General features: G+C 41.6%; 1 protein-coding gene across 4 annotated transcripts in view; it reads left to right on the top strand.

The window, feature by feature from the left end:
- The window catches only part of MTHFD1 (methylenetetrahydrofolate dehydrogenase, cyclohydrolase and formyltetrahydrofolate synthetase 1), a 67,166-nt gene that overhangs the window by 10,712 nt on the left and 41,277 nt on the right, over positions 1–15,177 (top strand). For 3 of the 4 annotated variants that reach the window (XM_076003969.1, XM_076003970.1, XM_076003968.1), the window contains exons 2-4: positions 7,502–7,586; positions 14,242–14,301; positions 14,718–14,771. In XM_076003969.1, the coding sequence (XP_075860084.1) occupies positions 7,502–7,586; positions 14,242–14,301; positions 14,718–14,771 (199 nt within the window). The remainder of the gene's footprint in view (positions 1–7,501; positions 7,587–14,241; positions 14,302–14,717; positions 14,772–15,177) is intronic. The other variant, XM_076003971.1, reaches the window with a different exon arrangement.

Here is a 15,177-nt window from a genome sequence, read left to right as displayed (position 1 = left end):
ACAAGGTTAAGGGATAAAGACTGCTTGTATGGCCTTGGAAAATTCAGCCAGCCTTACTTTCCTCTCTGTGCAGTGAGGGTAATGACAACTGTCTTATTTCCTGAGGTTGCCAAAAAGATTAAAAGAATGTGTAAGGCTCTAAAAACAAATTTGTATGCTACTCTGGTTACAACTGTATCTTCAGATACTGGATCCACTGTGCAGAAGGCCCCTGTTACCCCTGTACCGTGCAGTTTGCTGTCCTTATTAATTTCCCCAAAGGTGGCTCTTGGCACCCTATAAATTATTGACCTTATGGCTGGGCAAGGTGGCTCACGCCTGTAATCCTAGCACTCTGGGAGGCCGAGGCAGACGGATTGCTCGAGGTCAGGAGTTCGAGACCAGCCTGAGCAAGAGCAAGACCTCGTCTCTACTAAAAAAGAAAAAAATAGAAAGAAATTAGCTGGACAAGTAAAAATATATAGAAAAAATTAGCTGGACATGGTGGTGCATGCCTGTAGTCCCAGCTACTTGGGAGGCTGAGGCAGCAGGATCGCTTGAACCCAGGAGTTTGAGGTTGCTGTGAGCTAGGCCAATGCCACGGCACTCTAGCCCGGGGACCAGAGTGAGACTCTTGTCTCAAAAAAAAAAAAAAAAAAGAAAAAAATCCTTGACCTTGAAGGAGTGGATGGCAGGATTCCTTAGCCAGTCAGCCACCCCTCCCCTCCATTTTGCACTTTATGAAACTTTTTCCAGAAGCAAAGTGAGTTGCCCAAGTGTTCCAAGATTGGTGGCAGAGGCTCAACAGTGTATTTTCCTTCATTACAAGAGCTTATGAGTTGCTAAAAGGAATTGCAAACTTTTACCCTTCTCCAAGACACATCCTGGCTGTGGTTCTCCCTGTGCATTTTCCATTGTTAGAAAATAATAAATCAACCAATCAATCTGTCTTAGAAGGCCGGGCACAGGCACGGTGGCTCACGCCTATAATCCTAGCACTCTGGGAGGCCGAGGCAGGGAGATTGCTCGAGGTCAGGAGTTCAAAACCAGCCTGAGCGAGATCCTGTCTCTACTAAATATAGAAAGAAATTAATTGGTCAACTAAAAAATATATATACAAAAAATTAGCCGGGCATGGTGGTACATGCCTGTAGTCCCAGCTACTCGGGAGGCTGAGGCAGGAGGATCACTTGAACCCAGGAGTTTGAGGTTGCTGTGAGTTAGGCTGACGCCATGGCACTCACTCTAGCCTGGTCAACAAAGTGAGACTCTGTCTCAAAAGAAAAAAGAAAAAATCTGTCTGAGAAGCAGCCAAACTGGTTCTTTTTAGAAAGTCATTTTTGGTGGGTGCTAGTCCTAACACTTTGGGAGTCTGAAGCGGGAGGATTGATTGAGGTCAGGAGTTCAAGACCAGCCTGAGCAAGAGGGAGACCACGTCTCTACCCAAAATAGAAAAACTTAGCTGGGCATGGTGGCACCTGCCTATAGTCCCAGCTGCTTGGGAGGCTGAGACAGGAGGATCGGTTGAGTCCAGGAGTTTGAGGTCGTAGTGAGTTAAGACACTGTACTCTACCTGGGGCGAGGGAGGGAGACTCTGTGCCGAAGGAAAAAAAAGGTAGTTTTTGAGGTTATAGTCTGATCTTGACTAGTTAGAGGAAAGTCAACCTTCTTACTTTGTTGGCTAAGATTATTTTCCCCATGATGTTCTTTGCCCCACGCTTGGGCAGGAGATGTAACAGCTTCTGGTCTGGCCCATCTCAGGAGATAAGGGAGTATTTCTGTGAAAGGGTTTGCCAGAGCCTGTTAGGAACTTATCTTCACTGCATTGCATGACTTAACGTTATAAGCGATTTTTCCTTTAGTTTTGGGTACCCAAACACCAATCACTCACTTATTAATAGAAGCTGCCTTTTAGTCCTAAGCCCTTTCTACCTAAGATTTCTTTTAGTCTTCTTGGAAAGCAGGAAGGTCAGATCTTTGTGAGGCTTTTTTCATTATGAACTTTTGGCCTGTTCTTCCTTCCAAGTGGACACCTCGTTTTCCCAGTTCTTTCCACACTCCCCTTTCATGTTCCAGAGGCCTGCAGGGACCTTGGAGCTGTTTACTATGGCCGTGCTCTGTGGTTAGGTAACACTCATAGTTTGGCCTTCTCCAGCAGGCCCACTGGCAACAACTCTCCCTCGTGGGCATATAGTTGGGCACATCTTCAAGATCCTCATACTCAGAGCCAACCTGCCTTGTGTCAACTCTTGATACGGGCAGAAGGTGACAAAACTGTGGTCTAGGGGCCAAATGTTTTCTTTTGTTTGACTTGCAGAATTATTTTTAATATTTGGATTACTTCCCAATACATATCTCGAATTATACATAAAAATCTGGTTGTCTGACTTAGAAAGGAATGAAAAGTTTAGCAATACTGTCTATTCCTAATGTCACCAATTTGTTGGATCTGAGTTCTTGCCGCCCTCTCCCATCCCCACCTCCTGGGATTGGGTGTGGGTAGGGGAGGTGGGACCACGTTGTTCTGGAATCCCACCGTACTTAGCTGAATGTACCGTACTTAGCTGAAGCTTTCTCAAATGAATTTATAATCCACTTTAAAATCCTACATTTTGGGCCCGGCGTGGTGGCTCATGCCTGTAATCCTAGCTCTCTGGGAGGCCGAGGCAGGCGGATCGTTTGAGTTCAGGAGTTCGAGACCAGCCTGAGCAAGAGCGAGACCCCATCTCTACTATAAATAGAAAGAAATGAATTGGCCAACTAATATATATAGAAAAAATTAGCCGGGCATGGTGGCACATGCCTGTAGTCCCAGCTACTTGGGAGGCTGAGGCAGGAGGATTGCTTGAGACCAGGAGTTTGAGGTTATTGTGAGCTAGGCTGATGCCACGGCACTCACTGTAGTCTGGACAACAAAGTGAGACTCTGTCTCAAAAAAAAAAAATTCTATATTTTATGAAGCCTTTGTGGACCAATTCAACCTAGCCCCTATTTCCATTTGTTCCTCTAGCTTAGTGGTTCTCCAAGGGGGGGGGGCAGTTTTTCCCTCCCTCTACCGGAGGGCATTTGGACATGTCTGGAGGAGACTTTGGTTGTCAAATGGGAGAGAGAGGGGCTGTGTGCTATTAGAATCTAGAAGTGGAAGCTAGGGATGGTGCTAAGTACCCTACAGGGCACAGCACAGCCCCCACAACAGAGGATTATCAGGTTCAAATGTCAGTAGGGCTGACCTTGAGAAACCCTGATCTAGAAGCTTAAAACAAGTCATTATTAATATATTATTGTGTATGTGGATTAATGATGCCCTCACTGAGAGTTAGATGATCCATTAACATTTTTACCTATTTTGAGTTATTGTCATGTCATAAATATCAAGCAATTTACTTTTTCTTAGTGATAATTTTTATTTTATTTTTTTTTTTGAGACAGAGTCTCGCTTTGTTGCCCAGGCTAGAGTGAGTGCCGTGGCGTCAGCCTAGCTCACAGCAACCTCAAACTCCTGGCTCAAGCAATCCTCCTGCCTCAGCCTCCCAAGTAGCTGGGACTACAGGCATTCGCCACCATGCCAGGCTAATTTTTTGTATATATTAGTTGGCCAATTAATTTCTTTCTATTTATAGTAGAGACGGGGTCTCGCTCTTGCTCAGGCTGGTTTCGAACTCCTGACCTCGAGCAATCCGCCCGCCTCGGCCTCCCAGAGTGCTAGGATTACAGGCGTGAGCCACCGCGCCCGGCCAGTGATAATTTTTATTGTAAATATTTTATTCTTATATGTAATAATAAAAAGTACTATTATCAGTTGACTGTTTTATATACTGATGATGTATCATCATATTACTGATTGAAGATAATCAGTTTTCTTTCAACAAAAAAAGGTAATTTAGTCTTTTAATTTGACTTAAATGATGAGGAATTTGAAATATAGGTATTCCTTGGAACACTAGGTGGCCTCACAATCACAGTTATTTTTACAAGGAAATACATACTATGTTTTTAAAACCTTTTGAAGCTTTTTTTTTTAGCAGTAGAAAAGTTGTAATGAGCAAACGAAATAAAGCAACAGGAACAAAATAGAAATGAAACAAATTAAACAAAACATTTGTGGTTGGCTAGGTGCGGTGGTTCATGCCTGTAATCCTAGCACTCTGGGAGGCTGAGGCAGGAGGACGTTTGAGCTCAGAGTTGGAGACCAGCCTGAGTAAGAGCAAGACCCCATCTCTACTAAAAACAGAAAAATTAGCTGGGCATCATGCACACCTGTAGTACCAGCTACTTGGGAAGGGGCAGGAGGATCACTTGAGCCCAGGAGTTTGAGGTTACAGTGAGCTATAATGATGACACTGCATTGTCTCAGAAAAAAAAAATTGTGGTTCACTACATTGTTAAAATCTTATAACAATAATCTCTTTAGGGAGGGAAGAATTAATTTGTGTGTGTTTAGAAAAAGCCCTAGGCTGGAAGCTGTGGCACATCTGTAATCCTGGAACTTTGGGAGACTGAGATGGGAGGATTGCTTGAGGCAAGAATTGGTTGAGGTTGCAGTGAGCTATGATGACAGGTCTGCAGTGTAGCCTGGGCAACAGAACAAGACCAGAACAGAACAGGTCTTGTTCCTGTCTTTGATCCTGTCTCAAAAAAAAAAAAAAAAAAAAAAAAAGAAGAGAGAAAGAATGAAAGAGCCCTAGAGCACTATATTTTGCCTACATTTTTAAGGTGAATGTTATTGATTTTTCTCCGATAAGCTACTAAAGGTGTTATCTATGTACTTTTTGAGAATTACTCTAAGCCTGTGCTCCATTTCAGTGTTTTTCTTTTGTCTAATGTCAGCTTTCTTTTCATCATGTAGATTTCTTGCTGCCTCCTTTGCCTACCATAACAAGCTTCTGTTTAGGTTACGTCCCTCTTAGGTTATATTTTATCAATGCTTTTTTATGTCAAAGGTTTGATATTGAGCCATCATGTTAAACAGAATGAATTGGATTTTGTAATGGACTTTGGAAAGAATGATTGTCTAAGAATTTGTGTAAGAGTAAGGCAGAAGAGATGACTGGGCGACTGTTTAGGGGTGTTAAGCTATGCCCAGAGGCTGTGGCTGGGTGGCTATTTAGGGGTGTTAGGCTATGCCTAGCTCCACAGCTGATTGTCATTCAGGGGAGCAGCGGAGGCTGGCCCTGCTGGAGAGGGAAAACTGGGCAGCTCTGGGATTTCCTGTTCTCTTGTCTCTAGAGCAGAACTGTGGCCTCTGTCCAGGCCAAAATCCCAGTTAAAAAAAAATCTAATGGTCTATTAATTCTTCCATTGAACTGTATTATTGTAGAGAACATTGATGTGAAAAAATAAGGTCACTAACTGGAAATGAAGTTTGTAAGTCTTGGATTTGACTTCTTGTATTAATACCATTCAACCATCTTGATGTTTACTAGGCCAGTCCCAATGATCTATTTCTTGAGCCCAGGACTTCTTGACTCCTGTGCCTGGTTATGTCAGTTTTTTTATAAAATGTGGAGAAGTGGAGCTGGGAGTAGTTAAATTACAACAAGGGAAGAGATACCTGTGATTTACCATGTATATTTTTTTTTTGCCCTGATAGACTCAGTGAAACCATGTATATTTTTACATCAAGTGTAGTTAAGGTGGGTAAGATGAAGAAAAGTAAATGATGAAACTGGTTCTCCTTAGCGGGTGGCTCAGGCCTGTAATCTCAGCACTTTGGGAAGCTGAGGTGGGAGGATCACCTGAGGCCAGGAGTTCAAGACCAGCCTGGGCAACATAGAGAGACACCCATCTCTAAAAATAAATAACTAAAAAAAAATAAAAAAAAAAAAAAAAAAAAACTGGTTCTGCAAGAGAAACAGCCTGTTCAAGTTGAAGGCTATATCATATATCATACCTGGGTAAGATTAGCTATGAGCTATTTTGAAGATTTATGGATGTAATTTAACCTACTTAATGCCCTACTCTGTTGATGAGAAGGTATGTGTTGGCAAATTATCTTAGTTTCATAAGAGGTTATACTTTGACTCTTGTATTAAATTCTGTCATAATCAAAATTCTTTTATGACTTGGAATATAATTTGTAAATTCCTATCGAATTTGGAGTGAGGTTCACTGAGAGATCATTCAGCTTTGTGGATACCCTGTTGTTGTCTTACTATGGTAGGTTGAGCAAAACGAGTTCTTTCCTGCAAAATGTTCTCATGGCAGCACCTGGAGAGTGGAAATGCTGAAAAAGATGAGGATTAGATTGGGCTCAGTGGCACATGCCTGTAATCTTAACACTTTGGGAGGCCGAGGCAGGAGGATCTCTTAAGGCCAGGAGTTCAAGATCTGCCTGAACAGGTCGCATCTCTCAGGTAGCCAGACCTCCTCTCTACAAAAAATAGAAAAATCAGTCAGGCAGATGGTACACACCTGTAGTCCTAGTTACTCAGGAGACTGAGGAAGATTGCTTTGGCCCAGGAGTTTGAGGTGGTAGTGAGCTATAATGATGCCATTGCACTCCAGCCTACCTGATGCAGTAAAACCCTGTTTTAAAAAAAAAAAAAAAAAAAAAAAAAGGTAAGGATCAGTGCATTCCAGCAGTGTTGATCCAAGTTTTTGTTTCTTCACTGTATGATTGAATGCCATTGATGAATACATGGCATCAGCCTAACTCACAGCAACCTCAAACTCCTGGGCTCAAGCAATCCTCCTGCCTCAGCCTACCGAGTAGCTGGGACTACAGGCACGCACCACCATCCCAGCTAATTTTTTCTTTTTTTTTTTTTTTTTTTTTTTTTTTTTTTTTTTGAGACAGAGTCTCACTTTGTTGTCCAGGCTAGAGTGAGTGCCGTGGCGTCAGCCTAGCTCACAGCAACCTCAAACTCCTGGGCTCGAGTGATCCTTCTGCCTCAGCCTCCCGAGTAGCTGGGACTACAGGCATGTGCCACTATGCCCGGCTAATTTTTTATATATATATATCAGTTGGCCAATTAATTTCTTTCTGTTTATAGTAGAGACGGGGTCTCGCTCTTGCTCAGGCTGGTTTTGAACTCCTGACCTTGAGCAATCCGCCCGCCTCGGCCTCCCAAGAGCTAGGATTACAGGCGTGAGCCACAGCGCCCGGCACAGCTAATTTTTTCTATATATTTTTAGTTGGCCAATTAATTTCTTTCTATTTTTAGTAGAGATGTGGTCTTGCTCTTGCTCAGGCTGGTCTTGAACTCCTGAGCTCAAACGATCCTCCCACCTTGGCCTCCCAGAGTGCTAGGATTACAGGCATGAGCTACCACCCCCGGCCTGATAAATACATTTTGAACTAGCTTCCCACACCCCCTGGCCCAGTTGGTGTCAGTAGGAGTTAGAAAAGATCCATATCTACTTGAGGCCTAGAAAATTGATAGAAGGTTCATGGCATATAATATATACCAGATATCCATTCAGTGAAAGTGTTTTTAACTTAAAAGAGAAATACATCTAATAATCTACATCACTTATTTGTGCTTGAAATATAAGTGAACTCCACCCTTTCCTTTTTCTCTAGACAAATAAGGGAGAGACTGAAGAATGAAGTCACTCAGATGAAGGAGCAAGTACCTGGTTTCACACCAGGCCTGGCAATTTTACAGGTATTATGAGAGTATATTTCTGTTAATGTTCTCCTTACTCGAACTACCAATAGAATTTCAGAAAACGCTCTTCGGACCTCCCTACATTTTTCTATCTTTTCTTTTTTATTTATTTTTTATTTTTTAATTTTTTTAGCTTTTGTGAAACCTTATACCTTTCAGTTTCTGTTTGTAGGATCCCCCTTTTCAGTTCAATTTTGAAATGTTTTGTTGTTTCCAGATGAGCTTTTGGAAGAAAAATAAGACAAAAAAAATTTTTTTTTTTTTTTTTTTTTGAGACAGAGTCTCACTTGTTGCCCAGGCTAGAGTGAGTGCCGTGGCGTCAGCCTAGCTCACAGCAACCTCAAACTCCTGGGCTCAAGCAATCCTTCTGCCTCAGCCTCCCGAGTAGCTGGGACTACAGGCATGCGCCACCATGCCCGGCTAATTTTACATATATATATTAGTTAAAAAAATTTTTTAAAATGAAATGTTTCTGTGTATCTTGGCCCTCTGCTCTTCTCTGTGGATACACTTCTCCTAGGCCAGTGTCTCTTGAACTTGGTCTTAGTCTGACCCCTTTACACTCTTAAAAATTTAAGACCTCAAAGAATTTTTGTTTGTGTAGATTTACCCACTAATATTTACTGTATTAGAAATTGAAACTAAGAAGTTTTAAAGATATTCATTTTAAAATGGGAGTAGTAAGCTCATTATATGTTAACATAAATAACATTTTTGTGGAAAAATAACTTTTTGAAGACAAAATTTTGTGAAAAGAGAGGCATTGTTTCATATTTTTGCCCAACTGTGTACTGTGGCTCTGAGCTGGATTCGCATCTGCTTCTGTATACAGTCCCCTTGCTGTGTGCTGGTTTCATAGAAACATGAAAAAAACCTTGCCTTATACAGATATATAGTTTAAAAGGGGAAAAAATTTTTAATAGTCTTCCTAGATAACTGGATATTTTTCGATTAGTTGCAATGTAGAATCTGAAACTGTATCAGTGAACTTTTATAATTTGTTACATCTTTTCAGCCTTGCATACTTTGTTACATCAAAATGTTACATCCTTCATTCCTCATTTGGAAAATAATGGTTCACTGAATTATGCATATCTTCCAAATGTTAACACATTTCATTATGCAATATAAAAAGAATCACAATCATTAATATCACCAAAGAGCTCATCAGAAACGCCTTATTAAAGTATTGAGAAGCTGTCAAGCTCATAGGGACGGATAAAAAGTTCTAATTTTTGCTTAAACTCAAATTTTGTCATTGGCAACAAATACAGTTATTTGTTTTTCTTGAAGCACCAGGCTCATTTTATTCCTTTTTGAGAATGTTTGCCAAATACTGAAGCCTGGATAATCATCGTTTGTCACTTCTTTCAATTACAGATGGTTGACTTGGTTGACTGGGTGTGGCAGCTCAGTCCAGTAATCCTAGCACTTTGGGAGGGTAAGGCAGAGGATTGCTTGAGGCCAGGAATTTGAGCTTGCAGGGAGCTACCATGACACCATTGCCTGAGCAACATACAAAACAAACAAATAAAAACAATGGTGTTCCATATAAAAATGCATCTAGTTCTGGTTTACAAGGCAAAAAATCACCTTCTCTAGTCTCCTTTGCTTGTTATTTCTAATCTCCCTGAAACCTAACCCATTTGAATTATTTAGGGCCCACCCTTCAGATCTCTTCTGCATTTTATTCTTCTGGACCTCACGTAGTTCCATAGCTTCATGAGGGAATACGTCCAAATTTAGGTCTCTAACTAGAGTTTCTTCACTGAGCTCCAGATTCATCCAGTAGGGAGGCATTCAATAACTTGGTAGGACGTATGTCATAAATATTTGTGCAGATAAATGTATGAATGAATGTTTGAAGTATTGATTTGGAGAACAGGAAACTCAGAGCATTCATTTGAACAAATTACTAAGAATCAAAAGTACATGTTGTGGGTGTATACTGGTGCATTTGGGGACTGGTTATTTCTTGGTATATTCTCGCAAATTGTTTATTGTAGAAAGAGAAAATGTCAAGAAGTATACCCTTTCTTAGTAATATGGGGAAGGTCTCCCCCCACCTTTAAAATTGATTCCAACTTTGTTTTTTAAATTTATTGATTACAAGTGTTTTTATTATGTAAACTGTTCTACAACTGTGTCCTTGCTGATTAAACAGTGGTAGAATCTTTTAATTTTGTACTTTAGCACAAGAGTCAACATCTATGATGCAAGGCTTATGTAACATGTTGTAACTGCATCTCTCTGTCTGACCTCTCATCTTTCCACCCTGGGGCAGGCACCACCATCTTCCCTCACGTCCAAACCAGAAGCCCGAGGTCATCTGTCCCTCACTCCCTTAGGGGCTATTCCTCTTGATTCCTAGTGCTCCCACTCCTGGGGCCACAATGGTCCCCTCCTTACTGGTTTTAGGCTTCTATCTAGATACCTCCTGTCTTTCCTCTTGACCATAACCACAGCTCTTGTTAAAATGTAAGTCTGACCACAGTCCCTCAAGCCATACAGACTCCCTGTCTTTTACAGAAGGAATGACAGTACAGGTTGAGTATCCCTTGTACAAAATGCATGGGACCAGAAGTGTTTTAGATTTTGGATATTTTTGGATTTTGGACTATTTGCATATACATAATGAGATGTCTTGAGGATGGGACCCAAGTCTAAACATGAAATTCACTTATGTTTCATATACACCTCACACATATAGCCTGAAGGTAATTTTATACAGTATTTTAAATAATTTTGTACACGAAACAAAGTTTTGACTATCATATGACAGTCACATGATCTGTCACAACATGAGGCCAGGTGTGGAATTTTCTACTTGTGGCATCATGTCGGCATTCAAAATGTTTCAGATTTTGGAGCATTTCAGATTTTGAATTTCCAGATAAGGTATCCTTTACCTGTACTACTTACAAAGAGTGTCTATGATAGTTTAAATGATTTATATATATTTCTAATTGTTCATGATCTGGCCCAAGTATATATGTAAAAGTTGGAATGGACAGAAACAATAAAATTAATAAACTCAGCTGGCTTGAATAGCTACAAAAGTTCCCTGAAACAAAGAAAAATTAGTGAGTAGACCAATATCCAAGATATCTTTATGGAGTAAAATAAGGATTGGTAAACTGGCTCACATCCAAATGCTGCCAAGAACATGACAGCAGCAGCAGCAGCTGTGACAGGGTATGTGGCCTACAAGACCAGAAATATATACTGTCTGGCCCCACTACATAAACAATTTGCTGATTCCTGATGTAAAAAATATTGTGCCTAACCCGTTCTCCTGCAAGAGAGGGTACGGAAAGTTCCCTCTGGGTAATAGGACCTTTATTGGATGATGTCATGCACAACTACCCTCAAGGAAGAAATCAGCATTCCCGATAAAATGCTTAAGTAATTTTCTTGATAAACTTGTAATGGGATTAAGAATTGTTCTGGGAAACCAGACTTCCACCTACCCACGTGACTGCTACTGGTGTTTTCTTTTTGTTTGTTTAAGATTTCAATATTTTTTATTTTAAACTGTTAAGGGAGTACAAATGTTTCTGTTACATGGACACCTTGTATAATTCTTAAGTCAGGACTTTTAGTATGCCCACCACCAGAATAGTGTTTGTTGTACTCAATAAGAATCTTTAAACGTTCTTTTTGCATCTAGCCTATTGATGATTATATAACTATGTTCTCTAGGAGATACCCAAACTAAGAGTCATTATTTTATTTGGCTTCTTGAAGTTCTTTTCCTTTGCATTAGGATTACAATGAAACTAAGTTTTCTTTTTGCAACTGGTGGCAGTTTTGGAGTTATAGAAAACTTCCTTCAGAAGCATTCAGGCAGAAAATAGTTAATATAAAGGAACAATAGCAACAGAAGACTTCAGACTTCTGTAATGCTAGATGCCAAAGATGACAGCTCTGAAGGAAAATGCTATCATTCCAAATCAGCCTAGGTCCTTCAAATGCAAGGGGACGGCACAAAAATATTTTCATATACACATAGGCTGAGAAAAATGCCCAGATAGCTTTCCTGGAAAAGTGACCTTACAGTTGCATTTCACCAACCCAGTGACTTTACCGTTGGATTTCACCAACCGGAGAGATGAATGACAATAAACTCTAGAAGAGAGAACTCATAGTTTAGAAAGGACTGGCAGGCTGGGCATGGTGGTTTATGCCTACAATTTTATCACTTTGGGAGGCCAAGGTAGGAGGATTGTTCAAGGACAGGAATTTGAGGTTGCAATGAGACATGACGCTGCTGCACTCTAGCGTGGGTGGCATAGTGAGACACTGTCTCACAAGAAGACTGGCAGTAAGCAATGAAATGGCAAAGCTAAGTCTAAATAACTAATTATAGGTACAAATATGAATGAAAATGTTAAAAATAATACTCTTGTATTTAGAACTATCTCTTTTTTTACTCTGACTTAAAAATTCCAGTGTGGGCCGGGCACTGTGGCTCACGCCTGTAATCCTAGCTCTTGGGAGGCCGAGGCGGCCAGATTGCTCAAGGTCAGGAGTTCAAAACCAGCTTGAGCAAGAGCAAGACTCCATCTCTACTATAAATAGAAAGAAATTAATTGGCCAACTGATATATATATAAAAAATTAGCCGGGCATGGTGGCGCATGCCTGTAGTCCCAGCTATTCGGGAAGCTGAGGCAGAAGGATCACTCAAGCCCAGGAGTTTGAGGTTGCTGTGAGCTAGGCTGACGCCACGGCACTCACTCTAGCCTGGACAACAAAGTGAGACTCTGTCGCAAAAAAAAAAAAAAAAAAAATTCCAGTGTGTATCAAATGTGGCAACTGATTCAGTGAATGTTGGGTGGTAAGGGCAAGGACATATATAGAAAATGACCAAAGAGGAAATGTGAAAGTCACTAACATTCTAGGGACATCCCCATGTGAAGCAACTAATATACTTAGGTATGAATATACCATTAAAAAGAAAATTAAGGGCCGGGCACAGTGGCTCACGCCTGTAATCCTAGCACTCTGGGAGGCCGAGGCGGGCAGATCAATCAAGGTCAGGAGTTCAAAACCAGCCTGAGCAAGAGTGAGACCCCGTCTCTGCTATAAATAGAAAGAAATTAATTGGCCAACTAATATACATAGAAAAAATTAGCCGGGCATGGTGGCGCATGCCTGTAGTCCCAGCTACTCTGGAGGCTGAGGCAGGAGGATTGCTTGAGCCCAGGAGTTTGAGGTTGCTGTGAGTTAAGCTGATACCACAGCACTCTAGGGTGGGCAACAGAGTGAGACCCTGTCTCAAAAAAAAAAAGAAAATCAAATTCCCATCAAAGAATTCTTGGCTTTTTTTTTTTGAGACAAAGTATCTCTCTCTTTTTTGTGTGTGTGAGACAGAGTCTCACTGTGTTGCCTAGGCTAGAGTGCCGTGGCGTCAGCCTAGCTCACAGCAACCTCAAACTCCTGGGCTCAAGCAATCCTCCTGCCTCAGCCTCCCGAGGAGCTGGGACTACAGGTGCACGACACCACACCTGGCTAATTTTTCCATTTTTAGTAGAGACATGGTCTCGAACTCCTGACCTCAAGCCAATCTTCCTGCCTTGGCCTCCCAGAGTGCTATGATTACAGGCATGTGCCACCTTGGCTGGCCACGCTTGGCTCTTGAAATTTAAATTAGCACTGCAAAACTGGGAATTCTCTGTATAAGGGACAGCTGAAGCCAAGATTCAGGCCACCCCCCTGAGATCTGAGGGAGGTGTCCAGCAACAGCGTCAGCATGACAAGGTCTAGAAATACTGTTTCAGAGGCTGGCTCCCATCTTTGCTGTGGTCTTTGCCTGTTAAAAGGAGTCATGCTTCAGTTATCTTTGGTATCGAGGGACCTAACTACATTTCCCTCTGCAATATTCTCTGCAATTTTGGGAGAAACCAAACTTAGTGCAGTGTATTGCAACTTTGAGAGAAATGTGATCCCCTAGAACATGGAAAAATATTCGTAAAATGAAGTTTTACAGATAAGTGGTTTTAATGAAAAACTACAAATCTGTTTGTGATTAAAGAAACACAGGAACATAGAGGTAGTGGTTCAAAGGATTTGGCTTCTGCCCTGTACTTTCCCCTCTGCCTTGAGCAGTAGATTGCCCTTTGCCTCACAGGGGTGTCTGTTCTGGGTAGGCTAGAATGAGACCCATCCTCCCTGGTTTCTCTTCTCTACGTGATTGGACTTGAGTGATTGCCACTGCCCCTGGTGGGGTGATGGCAGGAGAGGGTACAGAAAGTGCCCTCTGGGTGCTCCTGCCTCTCAGGCGCTTTTCTTGCCTAACGACGATTTCTCAACCCTCTGCTCTGTTGTGGTATGTCTGCAGATGGCCCATGTGTTTCTCATAGGCCTATGTCACCCTTGCTTAGTTTCCAACACACGTGCAGAGCCTCTGCCTTTTCTTTTGGGCGGTTGCAGTGGGAATCAGGTGGGCCTTGTTTGGGGGCAGGGCTGCAATGGCACCTGTGTTCACATCTCCATCCTGCCCCCACAGGCTCCTTGTTCTCCTGTAAAAGTTCTCTGCAACAAGAGTCGCATGATTAAACATGCCTTTTATTAAAACTAAAACTGTAGAAGCTTTTCTGTACACTTTGCCTTTCTCTAGTCGTCTGATTTGCATGTATTTATTATTCTAGGTTGGCGACAGAGATGATTCCAATCTTTATATAAATGTGAAGCTGAAGGCTGCTGAGGAGGTAATGCCTAGCACAGCAGTGCCACCACCTCCCCCTCCGCCACCGGGTCCTGTCTCACCCCTTGCCCTTTGAGCTGTCACCCACAGCAGACATTAGTTTATGTATTTGTGGTCAGAAATGGATGAGTTAGACCGCACAGCCTCTGGTCTGACATTGAATTTTTGTTTGCTTGCTCATCAATAATATTTTCTCTTCCCAAAGAGCAGGACTAGGAGATAAGAAATTGCTGAAGTGTAGTGGTGGCAATTAACAAGTGATTGGCAAATGGGTTGAAGTGAGGGACTAGCTCTTCAGAGCACATAAGTGGGAAAGGATGACTAACACCTCCTGGTTTGTTTTCGTCATATCTGTAAAAGAAATGGGCCCCTATCTCATGTTCTCTTGCCATTTACCTGTTTCTGATGTTCATTTTGCAGGTTGGGATCAAAGCCACTCATGTTAAATTACCAAGAACAGCCACAGAATCTGAGGTGAGCTGTTAACAGATTGATTGTTAGGAGGGTGAATGAAGTGCTTTTCCTCTGGTTTTTGGTTTAGTGGAACTTTGGGGACTGACACATTTAGCTTATGCAGGACCTTCTGGTTCTCGCTTTATAGACTCCACCTCCAGAAGAAAATCCTTGAAAATACAGAGTACATGGTGCCGTACCTGTGAACGTTTACTCACAGTGACTACAGTACCATTTGCTTCCAAATCACCTGCAATATTTGTTAAAATTGATCCTCAGCCTATAATTATCTCCGTTTTTAAAAAACAAATATGCATTCCCTTTATATGATGTTCAGGAATAGGCAGAACAAATCAGTGGTGATTAAGTCAGAACTATGGTTGCTCATAGGTAGGGGAGTTAACTGCAAAGGGAAAAGAGGGAAAAG

Source organism: Microcebus murinus, chromosome 6, assembly GCF_040939455.1.
Source record: "Microcebus murinus isolate Inina chromosome 6, M.murinus_Inina_mat1.0, whole genome shotgun sequence".
In the NCBI taxonomy this organism is placed as follows: Eukaryota; Metazoa; Chordata; class Mammalia; order Primates; family Cheirogaleidae; genus Microcebus; species Microcebus murinus.
Note: the sequence above shows the minus strand (reverse complement) of the source record. Positions and strands in the feature narration are given on the sequence as shown.